At 31.6% G+C, this 22138-nt stretch overlaps 5 protein-coding genes across 5 annotated transcripts; all 5 read right to left on the bottom strand.

Annotated features, from left to right (window-relative positions):
- Window positions 1-1597: 1597 nt before the first annotated feature.
- Window positions 1598-4196, bottom strand: LOC123898805 (L-tryptophan--pyruvate aminotransferase 1-like). Its single transcript, XM_045949820.1, has 5 exons — window positions 3667-4196; window positions 3225-3531; window positions 2642-2925; window positions 2167-2471; window positions 1598-1945 (listed from the first exon to the last, which is right to left on the bottom strand). Exons 1-5 carry the CDS (start codon window positions 3768-3770, stop codon window positions 1758-1760), a joined length of 1188 nt encoding a protein of 395 aa, XP_045805776.1. The 5' UTR covers window positions 3771-4196; the 3' UTR covers window positions 1598-1757.
- Window positions 4197-6038: 1842 nt separating this feature from the next.
- On the bottom strand, window positions 6039-8546 carry LOC123898730 (L-tryptophan--pyruvate aminotransferase 1-like). Its single transcript, XM_045949745.1, has 5 exons — window positions 8018-8546; window positions 7551-7857; window positions 6968-7251; window positions 6493-6797; window positions 6039-6272 (listed from the first exon to the last, which is right to left on the bottom strand). Exons 1-5 carry the CDS (start codon window positions 8119-8121, stop codon window positions 6085-6087), a joined length of 1188 nt encoding a protein of 395 aa, XP_045805701.1. The 5' UTR covers window positions 8122-8546; the 3' UTR covers window positions 6039-6084.
- A 1475-nt stretch (window positions 8547-10021) lies between these two features.
- Window positions 10022-12534, bottom strand: LOC123898719 (L-tryptophan--pyruvate aminotransferase 1-like). Its single transcript, XM_045949734.1, has 5 exons — window positions 12249-12534; window positions 11807-12113; window positions 11224-11507; window positions 10749-11053; window positions 10022-10529 (listed from the first exon to the last, which is right to left on the bottom strand). The coding sequence occupies exons 1-5, from the start codon at window positions 12350-12352 to the stop codon at window positions 10342-10344; spliced, it is 1188 nt and encodes a 395-aa protein (XP_045805690.1). The 5' UTR covers window positions 12353-12534; the 3' UTR covers window positions 10022-10341.
- A 1921-nt stretch (window positions 12535-14455) lies between these two features.
- LOC123898778 (L-tryptophan--pyruvate aminotransferase 1-like) lies at window positions 14456-16809 on the bottom strand. The gene is made up of 5 exons (XM_045949791.1): window positions 16524-16809; window positions 16082-16388; window positions 15499-15782; window positions 15024-15328; window positions 14456-14803 (listed from the first exon to the last, which is right to left on the bottom strand). Exons 1-5 carry the CDS (start codon window positions 16625-16627, stop codon window positions 14616-14618), a joined length of 1188 nt encoding a protein of 395 aa, XP_045805747.1. The 5' UTR covers window positions 16628-16809; the 3' UTR covers window positions 14456-14615.
- Window positions 16810-18682: 1873 nt separating this feature from the next.
- Window positions 18683-21289, bottom strand: LOC123898839 (L-tryptophan--pyruvate aminotransferase 1-like). The gene is made up of 5 exons (XM_045949861.1): window positions 20760-21289; window positions 20309-20615; window positions 19726-20009; window positions 19251-19555; window positions 18683-19030 (listed from the first exon to the last, which is right to left on the bottom strand). The coding sequence occupies exons 1-5, from the start codon at window positions 20861-20863 to the stop codon at window positions 18843-18845; spliced, it is 1188 nt and encodes a 395-aa protein (XP_045805817.1). The 5' UTR covers window positions 20864-21289; the 3' UTR covers window positions 18683-18842.
- Between the last annotated feature and the right edge of the window lie 849 nt (window positions 21290-22138).

Here is a 22138-nt window from a genome sequence, read left to right as displayed (position 1 = left end):
TTATGTGTGTCGTTTATGCTTTTCAGTATATGTTTTTAATGCTCTGTTTTATTGTTCTTACTGCTAAGACAAGTGTTGCGACAAGTGTCTGCACATCGTGGACAACACTTGTCTACTGTGTACCAGAATTTCATATATGATTAGCAACATCCCCTCTAATATGTTGATCCATCTTCTTCTTTAATAAGTAATTTTATTCAATTATATTAAATTAATTAAATTGTGGGCATTTAGAAGTATTTCTTAATTTATTAAAGAATTGTAAATTTCATTTAATGAATGTGTTTGGTTTTGTAAGAATATAAGTAGTAAAACATCATTAATTTCGTGTTGGTTTTTTAAAAGAATCAAAATTTTAGGATGGAATTAAAAAGTTAAAAGAACCAAAGATTAGAGACCGAGAGCAATATCTCGTCATTATCCCATCTCTATACCACTGCATACGACAGTTGGTATTGTAATCATTTTTTTTTTTTTGATAAGTTAAGAGCATCTAGGCTTCAAGAAATGAGTAGACGTCTCAACTAAGTTGGCACCCCCAAACATTCTTATACCAAACCTATAGCTCATAATAATATATATATATAAATAGAAAAAGATATTTACAAAAGAGGGGGGCTAGGCCTGACCCTAGAAGAAATAACTGAGACTAAGCAAAACGATAATGGGGGAGTCTGAATTTTTCATTGATGAAAGCTCCCCTGAGAAATTGTGGCAAAGAGTTCCACCAAGTAAAGTCTAAAATAGAATGTCCATGGTTAGCAAGTCGATCCGCACATGTGTTTTAATCAATCAAAATTAGACATAACATTATAATAACACTGTAGCATCATTCACTTTAATTTATAACTTATCTTGGCAACTCCTGTCGAGGCACTCTCTGGAAAACTCTTATTTGCCTTTGCTGACTAATAATCAAAAGTTTCTGCATAATTTGGTAGAGTTATTTGTGATAGATAGTGAATCATTTGCTATTGGGAGACATTGGTGATTGTAGAGCTTATTTTTTGGAGTAAAAGTGGGAAGGGTGATGAAGAAGTTTATAATGCATCAGTTGTTAGTAACATAGTGTAGCTAGATGAATCCATCGTTGTTGGTACTGCAAATGGGATTAGTTTGATTTTGTCTGTTACTGAGTGGACATATAGTATAATTATCTTAATTTTTAACTTTTTTTAAAATAAAATAAAAAATGGCTTTTTGAGTTTTCTAAGTTTGTAATGAATTATTTTAATATGTTAATTTACTAATTTTCAATGTGGCCAAATGAGATAATGCCACATTATAAAACTTTTAAGATCATTTGAGTATTAGTTATTGCAAAAATATAGAGGAATGCATCAGCAACACTTCGGAAGCTATTAATCTTTTTGATAGAAAATGTTTTTGGGGAAATTTTGCTCTTAAAATTGATTTCAATAATGTCATGTTATTAACAATTCAATATTCGGTAAAATTTTGTAAAGAAAACATAAACTATGAATTTAAAACATATAAATCATTCTTGTCAAAAAAAAGAAAGAAAAAAAAAACATATAAATCATTGACTATGAACTCACTTTAGGCCAAAATTAAATTCTATATAAATGATTTCTATCAAAATTGAACTAATAATTAAGATCCACGACTCCTATCTATGATGTTTAATCATCAAACATCCTCTATCTTAATAGCAGAAATGATGTATTTTTATATATTTTGATGAAACTCAAGCTATCTAGCTAACACTACATATGACATTTTTTATGGTTCCAACATCATTCCCTTTTAGCATTTGACAATCTTGTACATAATTCAATGAACTCGTCCTCTGTACCAATCATGCTAACCCTAACATACTTTGCATCGACACCAAATCTCCCCCCTCCTCTTGTACGAATCTTCAATTTTTCCAAATAACTCTCGCCATCTTTTATGCCCTCCAAGCACTTCAACCATGCAAAAGCTGTATAGGAATTTAAAAAAAAAAAAATTAGTGAAAAACAAAAATCAACAAAACACTAATAACTAGTGGAAATATGTAACTCATGCATTTTTAATCGAAAGTGTTGTCAGATGGCTAATATTGACATGACACAGAAACATGTAACACATTTAATAAATTCATTTTCAGATTTACTATTGGTGTCCATGTGTTTTCAGATTTCATAGGTGAAAATATATTACCTGGGTATTGCTCAGATAAGTCCTTGTTGAAGTGACAATAGGAAGTTGGGTATTTGGTCAAGGTAAAAACCTTGCTTTTCTCAATAGCTCCCTTAAATTTCTCCCACCTTTCTTTCATGAGTCTTTTGCTATAATCAAAAAAGAGGTGATCAGATTCAATGGACTTTAAATTTTTGTAACCATCACAAATCACTCCAATCATCTTAGCAGCTCGAATTTGGGATTCTCTTGACACGCCAATGGAGTTTAACTGTACGAATCTTATCATCTTTTTAGCAACTTCAATGTCTTTTACAAATGCCCACCTGCGTCACAAAATAAAATAAAATGAACCAATTAGCAAATACATTGCAATAGTAATTGTGGCTATATAGACCGTATTTTCTCCCATTTTATCTCGATATAAAAGTTTGTTGCAAGATTGCAAATGCAACAGCAAGCGTTACATAGAATATGGTCGATATCACGAACTCACCCGATACGCGAACCAGCATGACCGGTGCATTTGGAGAATGTGAAGACCATAACATCATGGTCAAGCTGATCAGTAATGGGAGTGTATTGCGGCCAGTAATAGGCCAAGTCATAAATGATTTTCCCTTCAACTCCAGAGTTCACTACCGGTACACGAAGAGTCCCATCAGGGTTGTTTGGGGAGGTCACAACCTCTACGTAAGGTTCATCTTTATCATACAGAGCAGCATCACCGGTCCATTGAAATAGCCTTGATTGCAAGATATCAGTTGCGTCTTTGTATTCCTGCAAATTAAACACAAGCGGCGTTCTTAGTAAACCTTTCAATCAAACACTAATAAGTCATGATTTATATGTAGGATTAGATCAAGCCATTTCATGAAGTAATTTCGAAATTGAAAAATATATTTTAAATATTTTTTATTCATAAAAAAATTCAGCGAGACTCAAACTACATATCTTTTGTATTTTCAAAGGACAAAGTGAAAAGTAGAATTTGTAGGAACAAATATTTTTTAAAATGAATAAATTGTTTGTAAATAAATCTTACTCAGCTAAAATAATTGAAACTAAAGAAAAATTACCGAATAATAAGGTGCAGCAGCAACAACATTAATGGGACGATGAGAGGATTCTGAAGGAGAGAGTGCATAAAGAAGAGCTTGGTAGAGTTGAGAAGAACCTGTCCCTAATACTAAGAACTTATCTTTTGTGACAGCATTACCGACCACATTGTGGAGCCTCAAAATTGCATCCCTCATTTGTGGCACCATATACCAACATAAGTTGTTTGTATCACCAAGGTAACTCATCCATTCGTCACCTTTGATCTCTACCGTACATTCATCTCTCACCTTCTCCCAATATGGCCGGAATGCCACTGGATCACCCCTGCCAAATTTTGCCCCTTAAATAATTAACTTGTGTCTAAAAATAAAAAAAACAATAATAATATATAATAATAATAATAATTGCATAGTAAAATAATACGACTTGTAAATGGAGGTGGAAATAAAGATAATTTACTTCTCAACATTGACAAAGGAATTGCGTGAGAAAGTAGAGAGGGGTATTGTTGTGCCATTGGAATGTGACAAAGGTGAAGTACCATTAATAGTAGAGACCACCATTCTTTAATATATTAATATGCTTTTTGTTTTGTTGATGACGATGTGTGTTTATATCTTTCACTCTTGGTTGTTTTTTGTTTTTATTTAGTTGTTATAGTTTGCATTCATATATATAGTGAGAGGAAAAACATTATGTGAAGGAGATGAATAATAATATCTCCTTTATTTGTCTCCCTAATTCATTCTCCCTTTTATATAATGTTATTCTTTTTTTGTTCTTAACATATTTAACCATTGCGATGGTTCATAAAAAAAAAAACTTGACTATTTTGTGTTCTTGCCATATTTGACCATTGCGTTGGTTCATAAAAAAATTGACATTTGCGTTGCAATGAGGATGAATCAACACGCCGACATCTAAGGTTTAAAAAACATCTAAATGCATTGAATGTGTATAGTAATATTCAGCAAAAAAAATATAGTGATAATATAAGCAAAAAACAATCAGATAAGCAAAATAAAAATTACATTAGCAGATAATATTCCTATATTTATTAACAAAATTCATTGTATATGATTAGGAACCTCCCCCTCTAATCCATCGTATATGATCCATTAGCAGATAATATTATTTTATATTTTTAACAGAATACGTGGTATATGATTAGCAACATCCCCTCTAATATGTTGATCCATCTTCTTCTTTAATAAGTAATTTTATTCAATTATATTAAATTAATTAAATTGTGGGCATTTAGAAGTATTTCTTAATTTATTAAAGAATTGTAAATTTCATTTAATGAATGTGTTTGGTTTTTGTAAGAATATAAGTAGTAAAACATCATTAATTTCGTGTTGGTTTTTTAAAAGAATCAAAATTTTAGGATGGAATTAAAAAGTTAAAAGAACCAAAGATTAGAGACCGAGAGCAATATCTCGTCATTATCCCATCTCTATACCACTGCATACGACAGTTGGTGTTGTAATCAATTTTTTTTTTTGATAAGTTAAGAGCATCTAGGCTTCAAGAAATGAGTAGACGTCTCAACTAAGTTGGCACCCCCAAACATTCTTATACCAAACCTATAGCTCATAATATATATATATATATATATATATATATATATATATATATATATATATATATATATATATATATATATATATATAAATAGAAAAAGATATTTACAAAAGAGGGGGGCTAGGCCTGACCCTAGAAGAAATAACTGAGACTAAGCAAAACGATAATGGGGGAGTCTGAATTTTTCATTGATGAAAGCTCCCCTGAGAAATTGTGGCAAAGAGTTCCACCAAGTAAAGTCTAAAATAGAATGTCCATGGTTAGCAAGTCGATCCGCACATGTGTTTTAATCAATCAAAATTAGACATAACATTATAATAACACTGTAGCATCGTTCACTTTAATTTATAACTTATCTTGGCAACTCCTGTCGAGGCACTCTCTGGAAAACTCTTATTTGCCTTTGCTGACTAATAATCAAAAGTTTCTGCATAATTTGGTAGAGTTATTTGTGATAGATAGTGAATCATTTGCTATTGGGAGACATTGGTGATTGCAGAGCTTATTTTTTGGAGTAAAAGTGGGAAGGGTGATGAAGAAGTTTATAATGCATCAGTTGTTAGTAACATAGTGTAGCTAGATGAATCCATCGTTGTTGGTACTGCAAATGGGATTAGTTTGATTTTGTCTGTTATTGAGTGGACATATAGTATAATTATCTTAATTTTTAACTTTTTTTAAAATAAAATAAAAAATGTCTTTTTGAGTTTTCTAAGTTTGTAATGAATTATTTTAATATGTTAATTTACTAATTTTCAATGTGGCCAAATGACATAATGCCACATTATAAAACTTTTAAGATCATTTGAGTATTAGTTATTGCAAAAATATAGAGGAATGCATCAGCAACACTTCGGAAGCTATTAATCTTTTTGATAGAAAATGTTTTTGGGGAAATTTTGCTCTTAAAATTGATTTCAATAATGTCATGTTATTAACAATTCAATATTCGGTAAAATTTTGTAAAGAAAACATAAACTATGAATTTAAAACATATAAATCATTCTTGTCAAAAAAAAAGAAAGAAAAAAAAACATATAAATCATTGACTATGAACTCACTTTAGGCCAAAATTAAATTCTATATAAATGATTTCTATCAAAATTGAACTAATAATTAAGATCCACGACTCCTATCTATGATGTTTAATCATCAAACATCCTCTATCTTAATAGCAGAAATGAAATGATGTATTTTTATATATTTTGACCAATTTTCCCTTATATTTTGGGACAGAGTGAAACTCAAGCTATCTAGCTAACACTACATATGACATTTTTTATGGTTCCAACATCATTCCCTTTTAGCATTTGACAATCTTGTACATAATTCAATGAACTCGTCCTCTGTACCAATCATGCTAACCCTAACATACTTTGCATCGACACCAAATCTCCCCCCTCCTCTTGTACGAATCTTCAATTTTTCCAAATAACTCTCGCCATCTTTTATGCCCTCCAAGCACTTCAACCATGCAAAAGCTGTATAGGAATTTTAAAAAAAAAAATTAGTGAAAAACAAAAATCAACAAAACACTAATAACTAGTGGAAATATGTAACTCATGCATTTTTAATCGAAAGTGTTGTCAGATGGCTAATATTGACATGACACAGAAACATGTAACACATTTAATAAATTCATTTTCAGATTTACTATTGGTGTCCATGTGTTTTCAGATTTCATAGGTGAAAATATATTACCTGGGTATTGCTCAGATAAGTCCTTGTTGAAGTGACAATAGGAAGTTGGGTATTTGGTCAAGGTAAAAACCTTGCTTTTCTCAATAGCTCCCTTAAATTTCTCCCACCTTTCTTTCATGAGTCTTTTGCTATAATCAAAAAAGAGGTGATCAGATTCAATGGACTTTAAATTTTTGTAACCATCACAAATCACTCCAATCATCTTAGCAGCTCGAATTTGGGATTCTCTTGACACGCCAATGGAGTTTAACTGTACGAATCTTATCATCTTTTTAGCAACTTCAATGTCTTTTACAAATGCCCACCTGCGTCACAAAATAAAATAAAATGAACCAATTAGCAAATACATTGCAATAGTAATTGTGGCTATATAGACCGTATTTTCTCCCATTTTATCTCGATATAAAAGTTTGTTGCAAGATTGCAAATGCAACAGCAAGCGTTACATAGAATATGGTCGATATCACGAACTCACCCGATACGCGAACCAGCATGACCGGTGCATTTGGAGAATGTGAAGACCATAACATCATGGTCAAGCTGATCAGTAATGGGAGTGTATTGCGGCCAGTAATAGGCCAAGTCATAAATGATTTTCCCTTCAACTCCAGAGTTCACTACCGGTACACGAAGAGTCCCATCAGGGTTGTTTGGGGAGGTCACAACCTCTATGTAAGGTTCATCTTTATCATACAGAGCAGCATCACCGGTCCATTGAAATAGCCTTGATTGCAAGATATCAGTTGCGTCTTTGTATTCCTGCAAATTAAACACAAGCGGCGTTCTTAGTAAACCTTTCAATCAAACACTAATAAGTCATGATTTATATGTAGGATTAGATCAAGCCATTTCATGAAGTAATTTCGAAATTGAAAAATATATTTTAAATATTTTTTATTCATAAAAAAATTCAGCGAGACTCAAACTACATATCTTTTGTATTTTCAAAGGACAAAGTGAAAAGTAGAATTTGTAGGAACAAATATTTTTTAAAATGAATAAATTGTTTGTAAATAAATCTTACTCAGCTAAAATAATTGAAACTAAAGAAAAATTACCGAATAATAAGGTGCAGCAGCAACAACATTAATGGGACGATGAGAGGATTCTGAAGGAGAGAGTGCATAAAGAAGAGCTTGGTAGAGTTGAGAAGAACCTGTCCCTAATACTAAGAACTTATCTTTTGTGACAGCATTACCGACCACATTGTGGAGCCTCAAAATTGCATCCCTCATTTGTGGCACCATATACCAACATAAGTTGTTTGTATCACCAAGGTAACTCATCCATTCGTCACCTTTGATCTCTACCGTACATTCATCTCTCACCTTCTCCCAATATGGCCGGAATGCCACTGGATCACCCCTGCCAAATTTTTGCCCCTTAAATAATTAACTTGTGTCTAAAAATAAAAATAACAATAATAATATATAATAATAATAATAATAATAATAATAATAATAATAATAATTGCATAGTAAAATAATACGACTTGTAAATGGAGGTGGAAATAAAGATAATTTACTTCTCAACATTGACAAAGGAATTGCGTGAGAAAGTAGAGAGGGGTATTGTTGTGCCATTGGAATGTGACAAAGGTGAAGTACCATTAATAGTAGAGACCACCATTCTTTAATATATTAATATGCTTTTTGTTTTGTTGATGACGATGTGTGTTTATATCTTTCACTCTTGGTTGTTTTTTGTTTTTATTTAGTTGTTATAGTTTGCATTCATATATATAGTGAGAGGAAAAACATTATGTGAAGGAGATGAATAATAATATCTCCTTTATTTGTCTCCCTAATTCATTCTCCCTTTTATATAATGTTATTCTTTTTTTGTTCTTAACATATTTAACCATTGCGATGGTTCATAAAAAAAAAACTTGACTATTTTGTGTTCTTGCCATATTTGACCATTGCGTTGGTTCATAAAAAAATTGACATTTGCGTTGCAATGAGGATGAATCAACACGCCGACATCTAAGGTTTAAAAAACATCTAAATGCATTGAATGTGTATAGTAATATTCAGCAAAAAAAATATAGTGATAATATAAGCAAAAAACAATCAGATAAGCAAAATAAAAATTACATTAGCAGATAATATTCCTATATTTATTAACAAAATTCATTGTATATGATTAGGAACCTCCCCCTCTAATCCATCGTATATGATCCATTAGCAGATAATATTATTTTATATTTTTAACAGAATACGTGGTATATGATTAGCAACATCCCCTCTAATATGTTGATCCATCTTCTTCTTTAATAAGTAATTTTATTCAATTATATTAAATTAATTAAATTGTGGGCATTTAGAAGTATTTCTTAATTTATTAAAGAATTGTAAATTTCATTTAATGAATGTGTTTGGTTTTTGTAAGAATATAAGTAGTAAAACATCATTAATTTCGTGTTGGTTTTTTAAAAGAATCAAAATTTTAGGATGGAATTAAAAAGTTAAAAGAACCAAAGATTAGAGACCGAGAGCAATATCTCGTCATTATCCCATCTCTATACCACTGCATACGACAGTTGGTGTTGTAATCAATTTTTTTTTTTGATAAGTTAAGAGCATCTAGGCTTCAAGAAATGAGTAGACGTCTCAACTAAGTTGGCACCCCCAAACATTCTTATACCAAACCTATAGCTCATAATAATATATATATATATAAATAGAAAAAGATATTTACAAAAGAGGGGGGCTAGGCCTGACCCTAGAAGAAATAACTGAGACTAAGCAAAACGATAATGGGGGAGTCTGAATTTTTCATTGATGAAAGCTCCCCTGAGAAATTGTGGCAAAGAGTTCCACCAAGTAAAGTCTAAAATAGAATGTCCATGGTTAGCAAGTCGATCCGCACATGTGTTTTAATCAATCAAAATTAGACATAACATTATAATAACACTGTAGCATCGTTCACTTTAATTTATAACTTATCTTGGCAACTCCTGTCGAGGCACTCTCTGGAAAACTCTTATTTGCCTTTGCTGACTAATAATCAAAAGTTTCTGCATAATTTGGTAGAGTTATTTGTGATAGATAGTGAATCATTTGCTATTGGGAGACATTGGTGATTGCAGAGCTTATTTTTTGGAGTAAAAGTGGGAAGGGTGATGAAGAAGTTTATAATGCATCAGTTGTTAGTAACATAGTGTAGCTAGATGAATCCATCGTTGTTGGTACTGCAAATGGGATTAGTTTGATTTTGTCTGTTATTGAGTGGACATATAGTATAATTATCTTAATTTTTAACTTTTTTTAAAATAAAATAAAAAATGTCTTTTTGAGTTTTCTAAGTTTGTAATGAATTATTTTAATATGTTAATTTACTAATTTTCAATGTGGCCAAATGACATAATGCCACATTATAAAACTTTTAAGATCATTTGAGTATTAGTTATTGCAAAAATATAGAGGAATGCATCAGCAACACTTCGGAAGCTATTAATCTTTTTGATAGAAAATGTTTTTGGGGAAATTTTGCTCTTAAAATTGATTTCAATAATGTCATGTTATTAACAATTCAATATTCGGTAAAATTTTGTAAAGAAAACATAAACTATGAATTTAAAACATATAAATCATTCTTGTCAAAAAAAAGAAAGAAAAAAAACATATAAATCATTGACTATGAACTCACTTTAGGCCAAAATTAAATTCTATATAAATGATTTCTATCAAAATTGAACTAATAATTAAGATCCACGACTCCTATCTATGATGTTTAATCATCAAACATCCTCTATCTTAATAGCATAAATGATGTATTTTTATATATTTTGATGAAACTCAAGCTATCTAGCTAACACTACATATGACATTTTTTATGGTTCCAACATCATTCCCTTTTAGCATTTGACAATCTTGTACATAATTCAATGAACTCGTCCTCTGTACCAATCATGCTAACCCTAACATACTTTGCATCGACACCAAATCTCCCCCCTCCTCTTGTACGAATCTTCAATTTTTCCAAATAACTCTCGCCATCTTTTATGCCCTCCAAGCACTTCAACCATGCAAAAGCTGTATAGGAATTTTAAAAAAAAAATTAGTGAAAAACAAAAATCAACAAAACACTAATAACTAGTGGAAATATGTAACTCATGCATTTTTAATCGAAAGTGTTGTCAGATGGCTAATATTGACATGACACGGAAACATGTAACACATTTAATAAATTCATTTTCAGATTTACTATTGGTGTCCATGTGTTTTCAGATTTCATAGGTGAAAATATATTACCTGGGTATTGCTCAGATAAGTCCTTGTTGAAGTGACAATAGGAAGTTGGGTATTTGGTCAAGGTAAAAACCTTGCTTTTCTCAATAGCTCCCTTAAATTTCTCCCACCTTTCTTTCATGAGTCTTTTGCTATAATCAAAAAAGAGGTGATCAGATTCAATGGACTTTAAATTTTTGTAACCATCACAAATCACTCCAATCATCTTAGCAGCTCGAATTTGGGATTCTCTTGACACGCCAATGGAGTTTAACTGTACGAATCTTATCATCTTTTTAGCAACTTCAATGTCTTTTACAAATGCCCACCTGCGTCACAAAATAAAATAAAATGAACCAATTAGCAAATACATTGCAATAGTAATTGTGGCTATATAGACCGTATTTTCTCCCATTTTATCTCGATATAAAAGTTTGTTGCAAGATTGCAAATGCAACAGCAAGCGTTACATAGAATATGGTCGATATCACGAACTCACCCGATACGCGAACCAGCATGACCGGTGCATTTGGAGAATGTGAAGACCATAACATCATGGTCAAGCTGATCAGTAATGGGAGTGTATTGCGGCCAGTAATAGGCCAAGTCATAAATGATTTTCCCTTCAACTCCAGAGTTCACTACCGGTACACGAAGAGTCCCATCAGGGTTGTTTGGGGAGGTCACAACCTCTATGTAAGGTTCATCTTTATCATACAGAGCAGCATCACCGGTCCATTGAAATAGCCTTGATTGCAAGATATCAGTTGCGTCTTTGTATTCCTGCAAATTAAACACAAGCGGCGTTCTTAGTAAACCTTTCAATCAAACACTAATAAGTCATGATTTATATGTAGGATTAGATCAAGCCATTTCATGAAGTAATTTCGAAATTGAAAAATATATTTTAAATATTTTTTATTCATAAAAAAATTCAGCGAGACTCAAACTACATATCTTTTGTATTTTCAAAGGACAAAGTGAAAAGTAGAATTTGTAGGAACAAATATTTTTTAAAATGAATAAATTGTTTGTAAATAAATCTTACTCAGCTAAAATAATTGAAACTAAAGAAAAATTACCGAATAATAAGGTGCAGCAGCAACAACATTAATGGGACGATGAGAGGATTCTGAAGGAGAGAGTGCATAAAGAAGAGCTTGGTAGAGTTGAGAAGAACCTGTCCCTAATACTAAGAACTTATCTTTTGTGACAGCATTACCGACCACATTGTGGAGCCTCAAAATTGCATCCCTCATTTGTGGCACCATATACCAACATAAGTTGTTTGTATCACCAAGGTAACTCATCCATTCGTCACCTTTGATCTCTACCGTACATTCATCTCTCACCTTCTCCCAATATGGCCGGAATGCCACTGGATCACCCCTGCCAAATTTTGCCCCTTAAATAATTAACTTGTGTCTAAAAATAAAAATAACAATAATAATATATAATAATAATAATAATTGCATAGTAAAATAATACGACTTGTAAATGGAGGTGGAAATAAAGATAATTTACTTCTCAACATTGACAAAGGAATTGCGTGAGAAAGTAGAGAGGGGTATTGTTGTGCCATTGGAATGTGACAAAGGTGAAGTACCATTAATAGTAGAGACCACCATTCTTTAATATATTAATATGCTTTTTGTTTTGTTGATGACGATGTGTGTTTATATCTTTCACTCTTGGTTGTTTTTTGTTTTTATTTAGTTGTTATAGTTTGCATTCATATATATAGTGAGAGGAAAAACATTATGTGAAGGAGATGAATAATAATATCTCCTTTATTTGTCTCCCTAATTCATTCTCCCTTTTATATAATGTTATTCTTTTTTTGATCTTAACATATTTAACCATTGCGATGGTTCATAAAAAAAAAACTTGACTATTTTGTGTTCTTGCCATATTTGACCATTGCGTTGGTTCATAAAAAAATTGACATTTGCGTTGCAATGAGGATGAATCAACACGCCGACATCTAAGGTTTAAAAAACATCTAAATGCATTGAATGTGTATAGTAATATTCAGCAAAAAAAAATATAGTGATAATATAAGCAAAAAACAATCAGATAAGCAAAATAAAAATTACATTAGCAGATAATATTCCTATATTTATTAACAAAATTCATTGTATATGATTAGGAACCTCCCCCCCTCTAATCCATCGTATATGATCCATTAGCAGATAATATTATTTTATATTTTTAACAGAATACGTGGTATATGATTAGCAACATCCCCTCTAATATGTTGATCCATCTTCTTCTTTAATAAGTAATTTTATTCAATTATATTAAATTAATTAAATTGTGGGCATTTAGAAGTATTTCTTAATTTATTAAAGAATTGTAAATTTCATTTAATGAATGTGTTTGGTTTTTGTAAGAATATAAGTAGTAAAACATCATTAATTTCGTGTTGGTTTTTTAAAAGAATCAAAATTTTAGGATGGAATTAAAAAGTTAAAAGAACCAAAGATTAGAGACCGAGAGCAATATCTCGTCATTATCCCATCTCTATACCACTGCATACGACAGTTGGTGTTGTAATCAATTTTTTTTTTTGATAAGTTAAGAGCATCTAGGCTTCAAGAAATGAGTAGACGTCTCAACTAAGTTGGCACCCCCAAACATTCTTATACCAAACCTATAGCTCATAATAATATATATATATATATATATATATATATATATATATATATATATATATATATATATATAGAAAAAGATATTTACAAAAGAGGGGGGCTAGGCCTGACCCTAGAAGAAATAACTGAGACTAAGCAAAACGATAATGGGGGAGTCTGAATTTTTCATTGATGAAAGCTCCCCTGAGAAATTGTGGCAAAGAGTTCCACCAAGTAAAGTCTAAAATAGAATGTCCATGGTTAGCAAGTCGATCCGCACATGTGTTTTAATCAATCAAAATTAGACATAACATTATAATAACACTGTAGCATCGTTCACTTTAATTTATAACTTATCTTGGCAACTCCTGTCGAGGCACTCTCTGGAAAACTCTTATTTGCCTTTGCTGACTAATAATCAAAAGTTTCTGCATAATTTGGTAGAGTTATTTGTGATAGATAGTGAATCATTTGCTATTGGGAGACATTGGTGATTGCAGAGCTTATTTTTTGGAGTAAAAGTGGGAAGGGTGATGAAGAAGTTTATAATGCATCAGTTGTTAGTAACATAGTGTAGCTAGATGAATCCATCGTTGTTGGTACTGCAAATGGGATTAGTTTGATTTTGTCTGTTATTGAGTGGACATATAGTATAATTATCTTAATTTTTAACTTTTTTTAAAATAAAATAAAAAATGTCTTTTTGAGTTTTCTAAGTTTGTAATGAATTATTTTAATATGTTAATTTACTAATTTTCAATGTGGCCAAATGACATAATGCCACATTATAAAACTTTTAAGATCATTTGAGTATTAGTTATTGCAAAAATATAGAGGAATGCATCAGCAACACTTCGGAAGCTATTAATCTTTTTGATAGAAAATGTTTTTGGGGAAATTTTGCTCTTAAAATTGATTTCAATAATGTCATGTTATTAACAATTCAATATTCGGTAAAATTTTGTAAAGAAAACATAAACTATGAATTTAAAACATATAAATCATTCTTGTCAAAAAAAAAAAAGAAAAAAAACATATAAATCATTGACTATGAACTCACTTTAGGCCAAAATTAAATTCTATATAAATGATTTCTATCAAAATTGAACTAATAATTAAGATCCACGACTCCTATCTATGATGTTTAATCATCAAACATCCTCTATCTTAATAGCAGAAATGATGTATTTTTATATATTTTGATGAAACTCAAGCTATCTAGCTAACACTACATATGACATTTTTTATGGTTCCAACATCATTCCCTTTTAGCATTTGACAATCTTGTACATAATTCAATGAACTCGTCCTCTGTACCAATCATGCTAACCCTAACATACTTTGCATCGACACCAAATCTCCCCCCTCCTCTTGTACGAATCTTCAATTTTTCCAAATAACTCTCGCCATCTTTTATGCCCTCCAAGCACTTCAACCATGCAAAAGCTGTATAGGAATTTTAAAAAAAAAAATTAGTGAAAAACAAAAATCAACAAAACACTAATAACTAGTGGAAATATGTAACTCATGCATTTTTAATCGAAAGTGTTGTCAGATGGCTAATATTGACATGACACGGAAACATGTAACACATTTAATAAATTCATTTTCAGATTTACTATTGGTGTCCATGTGTTTTCAGATTTCATAGGTGAAAATATATTACCTGGGTATTGCTCAGATAAGTCCTTGTTGAAGTGACAATAGGAAGTTGGGTATTTGGTCAAGGTAAAAACCTTGCTTTTCTCAATAGCTCCCTTAAATTTCTCCCACCTTTCTTTCATGAGTCTTTTGCTATAATCAAAAAAGAGGTGATCAGATTCAATGGACTTTAAATTTTTGTAACCATCACAAATCACTCCAATCATCTTAGCAGCTCGAATTTGGGATTCTCTTGACACGCCAATGGAGTTTAACTGTATGAATCTTATCATCTTTTTAGCAACTTCAATGTCTTTTACAAATGCCCACCTGCGTCACAAAATAAAATAAAATGAACCAATTAGCAAATACATTGCAATAGTAATTGTGGCTATATAGACCGTATTTTCTCCCATTTTATCTCGATATAAAAGTTTGTTGCAAGATTGCAAATGCAACAGCAAGCGTTACATAGAATATGGTCGATATCACGAACTCACCCGATACGCGAACCAGCATGACCGGTGCATTTGGAGAATGTGAAGACCATAACATCATGGTCAAGCTGATCAGTAATGGGAGTGTATTGCGGCCAGTAATAGGCCAAGTCATAAATGATTTTCCCTTCAACTCCAGAGTTCACTACCGGTACACGAAGAGTCCCATCAGGGTTGTTTGGGGAGGTCACAACCTCTATGTAAGGTTCATCTTTATCATACAGAGCAGCATCACCGGTCCATTGAAATAGCCTTGATTGCAAGATATCAGTTGCGTCTTTGTATTCCTGCAAATTAAACACAAGCGGCGTTCTTAGTAAACCTTTCAATCAAACACTAATAAGTCATGATTTATATGTAGGATTAGATCAAGCCATTTCATGAAGTAATTTCGAAATTGAAAAATATATTTTAAATATTTTTTATTCATAAAAAAATTCAGCGAGACTCAAACTACATATCTTTTGTATTTTCAAAGGACAAAGTGAAAAGTAGAATTTTTAGGAACAAATATTTTTTAAAATGAATAAATTGTTTGTAAATAAATCTTACTCAGCTAAAATAATTGAAACTAAAGAAAAATTACCGAATAATAAGGTGCAGCAGCAACAACATTAATGGGACGATGAGAGGATTCTGAAGGAGAGAGTGCATAAAGAAGAGCTTGGTAGAGTTGAGAAGAACCTGTCCCTAATACTAAGAACTTATCTTTTGTGACAGCATTACCGACCACATTGTGGAGCCTCAAAATTGCATCCCTCATTTGTGGCACCATATACCAACATAAGTTGTTTGTATCACCAAGGTAACTCATCCATTCGTCACCTTTGATCTCTACCGTACATTCATCTCTCACCTTCTCCCAATATGGCCGGAATGCCACTGGATCACCCCTGCCAAATTTTGCCCCTTAAATAATTAACTTGTGTCTAAAAATAAAAATAACAATAATAATATATAATAATAATAATAATTGCATAGTAAAATAATACGACTTGTAAATGGAGGTGGAAATAAAGATAATTTACTTCTCAACATTGACAAAGGAATTGCGTGAGAAAGTAGAGAGGGGTATTGTTGTGCCATTGGAATGTGACAAAGGTGAAGTACCATTAATAGTAGAGACCACCATTCTTTAATATATTAATATGCTTTTTGTTTTGTTGATGACGATGTGTGTTTATATCTTTCACTCTTGGTTGTTTTTTGTTTTTATTTAGTTGTTATAGTTTGCATTCATATATATAGTGAGAGGAAAAACATTATGTGAAGGAGATGAATAATAATATCTCCTTTATTTGTCTCCCTAATTCATTCTCCCTTTTATATAATGTTATTCTTTTTTTGTTCTTAACATATTTAACCATTGCGATGGTTCATAAAAAAAAACTTGACTATTTTGTGTTCTTGCCATATTTGACCATTGCGTTGGTTCATAAAAAAATTGACATTTGCGTTGCAATGAGGATGAATCAACACGCCGACATCTAAGGTTTAAAAAACATCTAAATGCATTGAATGTGTATAGTAATATTCAGCAAAAAAAAATATAGTGATAATATAAGCAAAAAACAATCAGATAAGCAAAATAAAAATTACATTAGCAGATAATATTCCTATATTTATTAACAAAATTCATTGTATATGATTAGGAACCTCCCCCTCTAATCCATCGTATATGATCCATTAGCAGATAATATTATTTTATATTTTTAATAGAATACGTGGTATATGATTAGCAACATCCCCTCTAATATGTTGATCCATCTTCTTCTTTAATAAGTAATTTTATTCAATTATATGAAATTAATTAAATTGTGGGCATTTAGAAGTATTTCTTAATTTATTAAAGAATTGTAAATTTCATTTAATGAATGTGTTTGGTTTTTGTAAGAATATAAGTAGTAAAACATCATTAATTTCGTGTTGGTTTTTTAAAAGAATCAAAATTTTAGGATGGAATTAAAAAGTTAAAAGAACCAAAGATTAGAGACCGAGAGCAATATCTCGTCATTATCCCATCTCTATACCACTGCATACGACAGTTGGTGTTGTAATCAATTTTTTTTTTTTGATAAGTTAAGAGCATCTAGGCTTCAAGAAATGAATAGACGTCTCAACTAAGTTGGCACCCCCAAACATTCTTATACCAAACCTATAGCTCATAATAATATATATAAATAGAAAAAGATATTTACAAAAGAGGGGGGCTAGGCCTGACCCTAGAAGAAATAACTGAGACTAAGCAAAACGATAATGGGGGAGTCTGAATTTTTCATTGATGAAAGCTCCCCTGAGAAATTGTGGCAAAGAGTTCCACCAAGTAAAGTCTAAAATAGAATGTCCATGGTTAGCAAGTCGATCCGCACATGTGTTTTAATCAATCAAAATTAGACATAACATTATAATAACACTGTAGCATCGTTCACTTTAATTTATAACTTATCTTGGCAACTCCTGTCGAGGCACTCTCTGGAAAACTCTTATTTGCCTTTGCTGCCTAATAATCAAAAGTTTCTGCATAATTTGGTAGAGTTATTTGTGATAGATAGTGAATCATTTGCTATTGGGAGACATTGGTGATTGCAGAGCTTATTTTTTGGAGTAAAAGTGGGAAGGGTGATGAAGAAGTTTATAATGCATCAGTTGTTAGTAACATAGTGTAGCTAGATGAATCCATCGTTGTTGGTACTGCAAATGGGATTAGTTTGATTTTGTCTGTTATTGAGTGGACATATAGTATAATTATCTTAATTTTTAACTTTTTTTAAAATAAAATAAAAAATGTCTTTTTGAGTTTTCTAAGTTTGTAATGAATTATTTTAATATGTTAATTTACTAATTTTCAATGTGGCCAAATGACATAATGCCACATTATAAAACTTTTAAGATCATTTGAGTATTAGTTATTGCAAAAATATAGAGGAATGCATCAGCAACACTTCGGAAGCTATTAATCTTTTTGATAGAAAATGTTTTTGGGGAAATTTTGCTCTTAAAATTGATTTCAATAATGTCATGTTATTAACAATTCAATATTCGGTAAAATTTTGTAAAGAAAACATAAACTATGAATTTAAAACATATAAATCATTCTTGTCAAAAAAAAAAAAGAAAAAAAACATATAAATCATTGACTATGAACTCACTTTAGGCCAAAATTAAATTCTATATAAATGATTTCTATCAAAATTGAACTAATAATTAAGATCCACGACTCCTATCTATGATGTTTAATCATCAAACATCCTCTATCTTAATAGCAGAAATGATGTATTTTTATATATTTTGATGAAACTCAAGCTATCTAGCTAACACTACATATGACATTTTTTATGGTTCCAACATCATTCCCTTTTAGCATTTGACAATCTTGTACATAATTCAATGAACTCGTCCTCTGTACCAATCATGCTAACCCTAACATACTTTGCATCGACACCAAATCTCCCCCCTCCTCTTGTACGAATCTTCAATTTTTCCAAATAACTCTCGCCATCTTTTATGCCCTCCAAGCACTTCAACCATGCAAAAGCTGTATAGGAATTTTAAAAAAAAAAATTAGTGAAAAACAAAAATCAACAAAACACTAATAACTAGTGGAAATATGTAACTCATGCATTTTTAATCGAAAGTGTTGTCAGATGGCTAATATTGACATGACACGGAAACATGTAACACATTTAGTAAATTCATTTTCAGATTTACTATTGGTGTCCATGTGTTTTCAGATTTCATAGGTGAAAATATATTACCTGGGTATTGCTCAGATAAGTCCTTATTGAAGTGACAATAGGAAGTTGGGTATTTGGTCAAGGTAAAAACCTTGCTTTTCTCAATAGCTCCCTTAAATTTCTCCCACCTTTCTTTCATGAGTCTTTTGCTATAATCAAAAAAGAGGTGATCAGATTCAATGGACTTCAAATTTTTGTAACCATCACAAATCACTCCAATCATCTTAGCAGCTCGAATTTGGGATTCTCTTGACACGCCAATGGAGTTTAACTGTACGAATCTTATCATCTTTTTAGCAACTTCAATGTCTTTTACAAATGCCCACCTGCGTCACAAAATAAAATAAAATGAACCAATTAGCAAATACATTGCAATAGTAATTGTGGCTATATAGACCGTATTTTCTCCCATTTTATCTCGATATAAAAGTTTGTTGCAAGATTGCAAATGCAACAGCAAGCATTACATAGCATATGGTCGATATCACGAACTCACCCGATACGCGAACCAGCATGACCGGTGCATTTGGAGAATGTGAAGACCATAACATCATGGTCAAGCTGATCAGTAATGGGAGTGTATTGCGGCCAGTAATAGGCCAAGTCATAAATGATTTTCCCTTCAACTCCAGAGTTCACTACCGGTACACGAAGAGTCCCATCAGGGTTGTTTGGGGAGGTCACAACCTCTATGTAAGGTTCATCTTTATCATACAGAGCAGCATCACCGGTCCATTGAAATAGCCTTGATTGCAAGATATCAGTTGCGTCTTTGTATTCCTGCAAATTAAACACAAGCGGCGTTCTTAGTAAACCTTTCAATCAAACACTAATAAGTCATGATTTATATGTAGGATTAGATCAAGCCATTTCATGAAGTAATTTCGAAATTGAAAAATATATTTTAAATATTTTTTATTCATAAAAAAATTCAGCGAGACTCAAACTACATATCTTTTGTATTTTCAAAGGACAAAGTGAAAAGTAGAATTTGTAGGAACAAATATTTTTTAAAATGAATAAATTGTTTGTAAATAAATCTTACTCAGCTAAAATAATTGAAACTAAAGAAAAATTACCGAATAATAAGGTGCAGCAGCAACAACATTAATGGGACGATGAGAGGATTTTGAAGGAGAGAGTGCATAAAGAAGAGCTTGGTAGAGTTGAGAAGAACCTGTCCCTAATACTAAGAACTTATCTTTTGTGACAGCATTACCGACCACATTGTGGAGCCTCAAAATTGCATCCCTCATTTGTGGCACCATATACCAACATAAGTTGTTTGTATCACCAAGGTAACTCATCCATTCGTCACCTTTGATCTCTACCGTACATTCATCTCTCACCTTCTCCCAATATGGCCGGAATGCCACTGGATCACCCCTGCCAAATTTTTCCCCTTAAATAATTAACTTGTGTCTAAAAATAAAAATAACAATAATAATATATAATAATAATAATAATAATAATAATTGCATAGTAAAATAATACGACTTGTAAATGGAGGTGGAAATAAAGATAATTTACTTCTCAACATTGACAAAGGAATTGCGTGAGAAAGTAGAGAGGGGTATTGTTGTGCCATTGGAATGTGACAAAGGTGAAGTACCATTAATAGTAGAGACCACCATTCTTTAATATATTAATATGCTTTTTGTTTTGTTGATGACGATGTGTGTTTATATCTTTCACTCTTGGTTGTTTTTTGTTTTTATTTAGTTGTTATAGTTTGCATTCATATATATAGTGAGAGGAAAAACATTATGTGAAGGAGATGAATAATAATATCTCCTTTATTTGTCTCCCTAATTCATTCTCCCTTTTATATAATGTTATTCTTTTTTTGTTCTTAACATATTTAACCATTGCGATGGTTCATAAAAAAAAAAACTTGACTATTTTGTGTTCTTGCCATATTTGACCATTGCGTTGGTTCATAAAAAAATTGACATTTGCGTTGCAATGAGGATGAATCAACACGCCGACATCTAAGGTTTAAAAAACATCTAAATGCATTGAATGTGTATAGTAATATTCAGCAAAAAAAATATAGTGATAATATAAGCAAAAAACAATCAGATAAGCAAAATAAAAATTACATTAGCAGATAATATTCCTATATTTATTAACAAAATTCATTGTATATGATTAGGAACCTCCCCCTCTAATCCATCGTATATGATCCATTAGCAGATAATATTATTTTATATTTTTAACAGAATACGTGGTATATGATTAGCAACATCCCCTCTAATATGTTGATCCATCTGTTGGAACAAAATTGATTTAAAAATGTTTGCCCCTAAATCTATAAAGGTTTTGATGATAACAAAGTATTAATAAACAATTGGAAGGACTAAAAAATTTATTTTAAGTGCGCAGATATAAGCATCATATAAGTCCTGAGTGAAGTTCAGAGGATGTGAATTCAGAAGTTCACAAGCGCTCAGAAGATGTTGGACTTCAGAGGTTACAACGTTCAGAGGATGAAGACTTCAGAACTTCATGTCTGTCTATAAGCTTCATCAAACTCTGAAGATCTCTTTGAAAGCTGTAAAGATTCCTTCGTTAGTCAACTCTTCTACCAATGAAGAAAAGGACCTTTCAAGTCTGATCAGCTCAGCTAGCTCTGTTTTGTCTGTCCTATCTTGAGAACGTGGGTCTTCAGTTTTGTTAGCTGAATAAGGAAAGTCCACTCTGCAGTAGTCAAAGTAACTGAAACTCTTTCTTAGTTTTGGATACAACCAAACTGCATCAAGACAGACTGCTTGAAGACAAAAGGTTATCAACTCCAACGGCTCCTTTTGCAACGACTCTTTTCTAGTGGTATATATATACTAGAAGGATCAGCTGCAAATTAGGAATACACTTATCAAGAATTGAACGTGCGCTGAACAAACTCTGAA

Source organism: Trifolium pratense, linkage group LG7 (genome assembly GCF_020283565.1).
Source record: "Trifolium pratense cultivar HEN17-A07 linkage group LG7, ARS_RC_1.1, whole genome shotgun sequence".
Lineage (NCBI taxonomy): Eukaryota > Viridiplantae > Streptophyta > Magnoliopsida > Fabales > Fabaceae > Trifolium > Trifolium pratense.
Note: the sequence above shows the minus strand (reverse complement) of the source record. Positions and strands in the feature narration are given on the sequence as shown.

What these genes read in the sequence shown, in the direction of transcription:
- LOC123898805 (XM_045949820.1), bottom strand. Translation starts at nt 3,770, where the DNA reads ATGGTGGTCTCTACTATTAATGGTACTTCACCTTTGTCACATTCCAAT. An exon ending in TCCTTTGTCAATGTTGAGAA is followed by an intron (nt 3,532 to 3,666) that starts GTAAATTATCTT and finishes AAAATTTGGCAG; the next exon opens with GGGTGATCCAGTGGCATTCC. An exon ending in CTTATCTGAGCAATACCCAG is followed by an intron (nt 1,946 to 2,166) that starts GTAATATATTTT and finishes ATTCCTATACAG; the next exon opens with CTTTTGCATGGTTGAAGTGC.
- LOC123898730 (XM_045949745.1), bottom strand. Translation starts at nt 8,121, where the DNA reads ATGGTGGTCTCTACTATTAATGGTACTTCACCTTTGTCACATTCCAAT. An exon ending in CATGCTGGTTCGCGTATCGG is followed by an intron (nt 6,798 to 6,967) that starts GTGAGTTCGTGA and finishes TTTGTGACGCAG; the next exon opens with GTGGGCATTTGTAAAAGACA. An exon ending in CTTATCTGAGCAATACCCAG is followed by an intron (nt 6,273 to 6,492) that starts GTAATATATTTT and finishes ATTCCTATACAG; the next exon opens with CTTTTGCATGGTTGAAGTGC.
- LOC123898719 (XM_045949734.1), bottom strand. Translation starts at nt 12,352, where the DNA reads ATGGTGGTCTCTACTATTAATGGTACTTCACCTTTGTCACATTCCAAT. An exon ending in CTGCTGCACCTTATTATTCG is followed by an intron (nt 11,508 to 11,806) that starts GTAATTTTTCTT and finishes TTTAATTTGCAG; the next exon opens with GAATACAAAGACGCAACTGA. An exon ending in CATGCTGGTTCGCGTATCGG is followed by an intron (nt 11,054 to 11,223) that starts GTGAGTTCGTGA and finishes TTTGTGACGCAG; the next exon opens with GTGGGCATTTGTAAAAGACA.
- LOC123898778 (XM_045949791.1), bottom strand. Translation starts at nt 16,627, where the DNA reads ATGGTGGTCTCTACTATTAATGGTACTTCACCTTTGTCACATTCCAAT. An exon ending in CTGCTGCACCTTATTATTCG is followed by an intron (nt 15,783 to 16,081) that starts GTAATTTTTCTT and finishes TTTAATTTGCAG; the next exon opens with GAATACAAAGACGCAACTGA. An exon ending in CTTATCTGAGCAATACCCAG is followed by an intron (nt 14,804 to 15,023) that starts GTAATATATTTT and finishes ATTCCTATACAG; the next exon opens with CTTTTGCATGGTTGAAGTGC.
- LOC123898839 (XM_045949861.1), bottom strand. Translation starts at nt 20,863, where the DNA reads ATGGTGGTCTCTACTATTAATGGTACTTCACCTTTGTCACATTCCAAT. An exon ending in TCCTTTGTCAATGTTGAGAA is followed by an intron (nt 20,616 to 20,759) that starts GTAAATTATCTT and finishes AAAATTTGGCAG; the next exon opens with GGGTGATCCAGTGGCATTCC. An exon ending in CATGCTGGTTCGCGTATCGG is followed by an intron (nt 19,556 to 19,725) that starts GTGAGTTCGTGA and finishes TTTGTGACGCAG; the next exon opens with GTGGGCATTTGTAAAAGACA.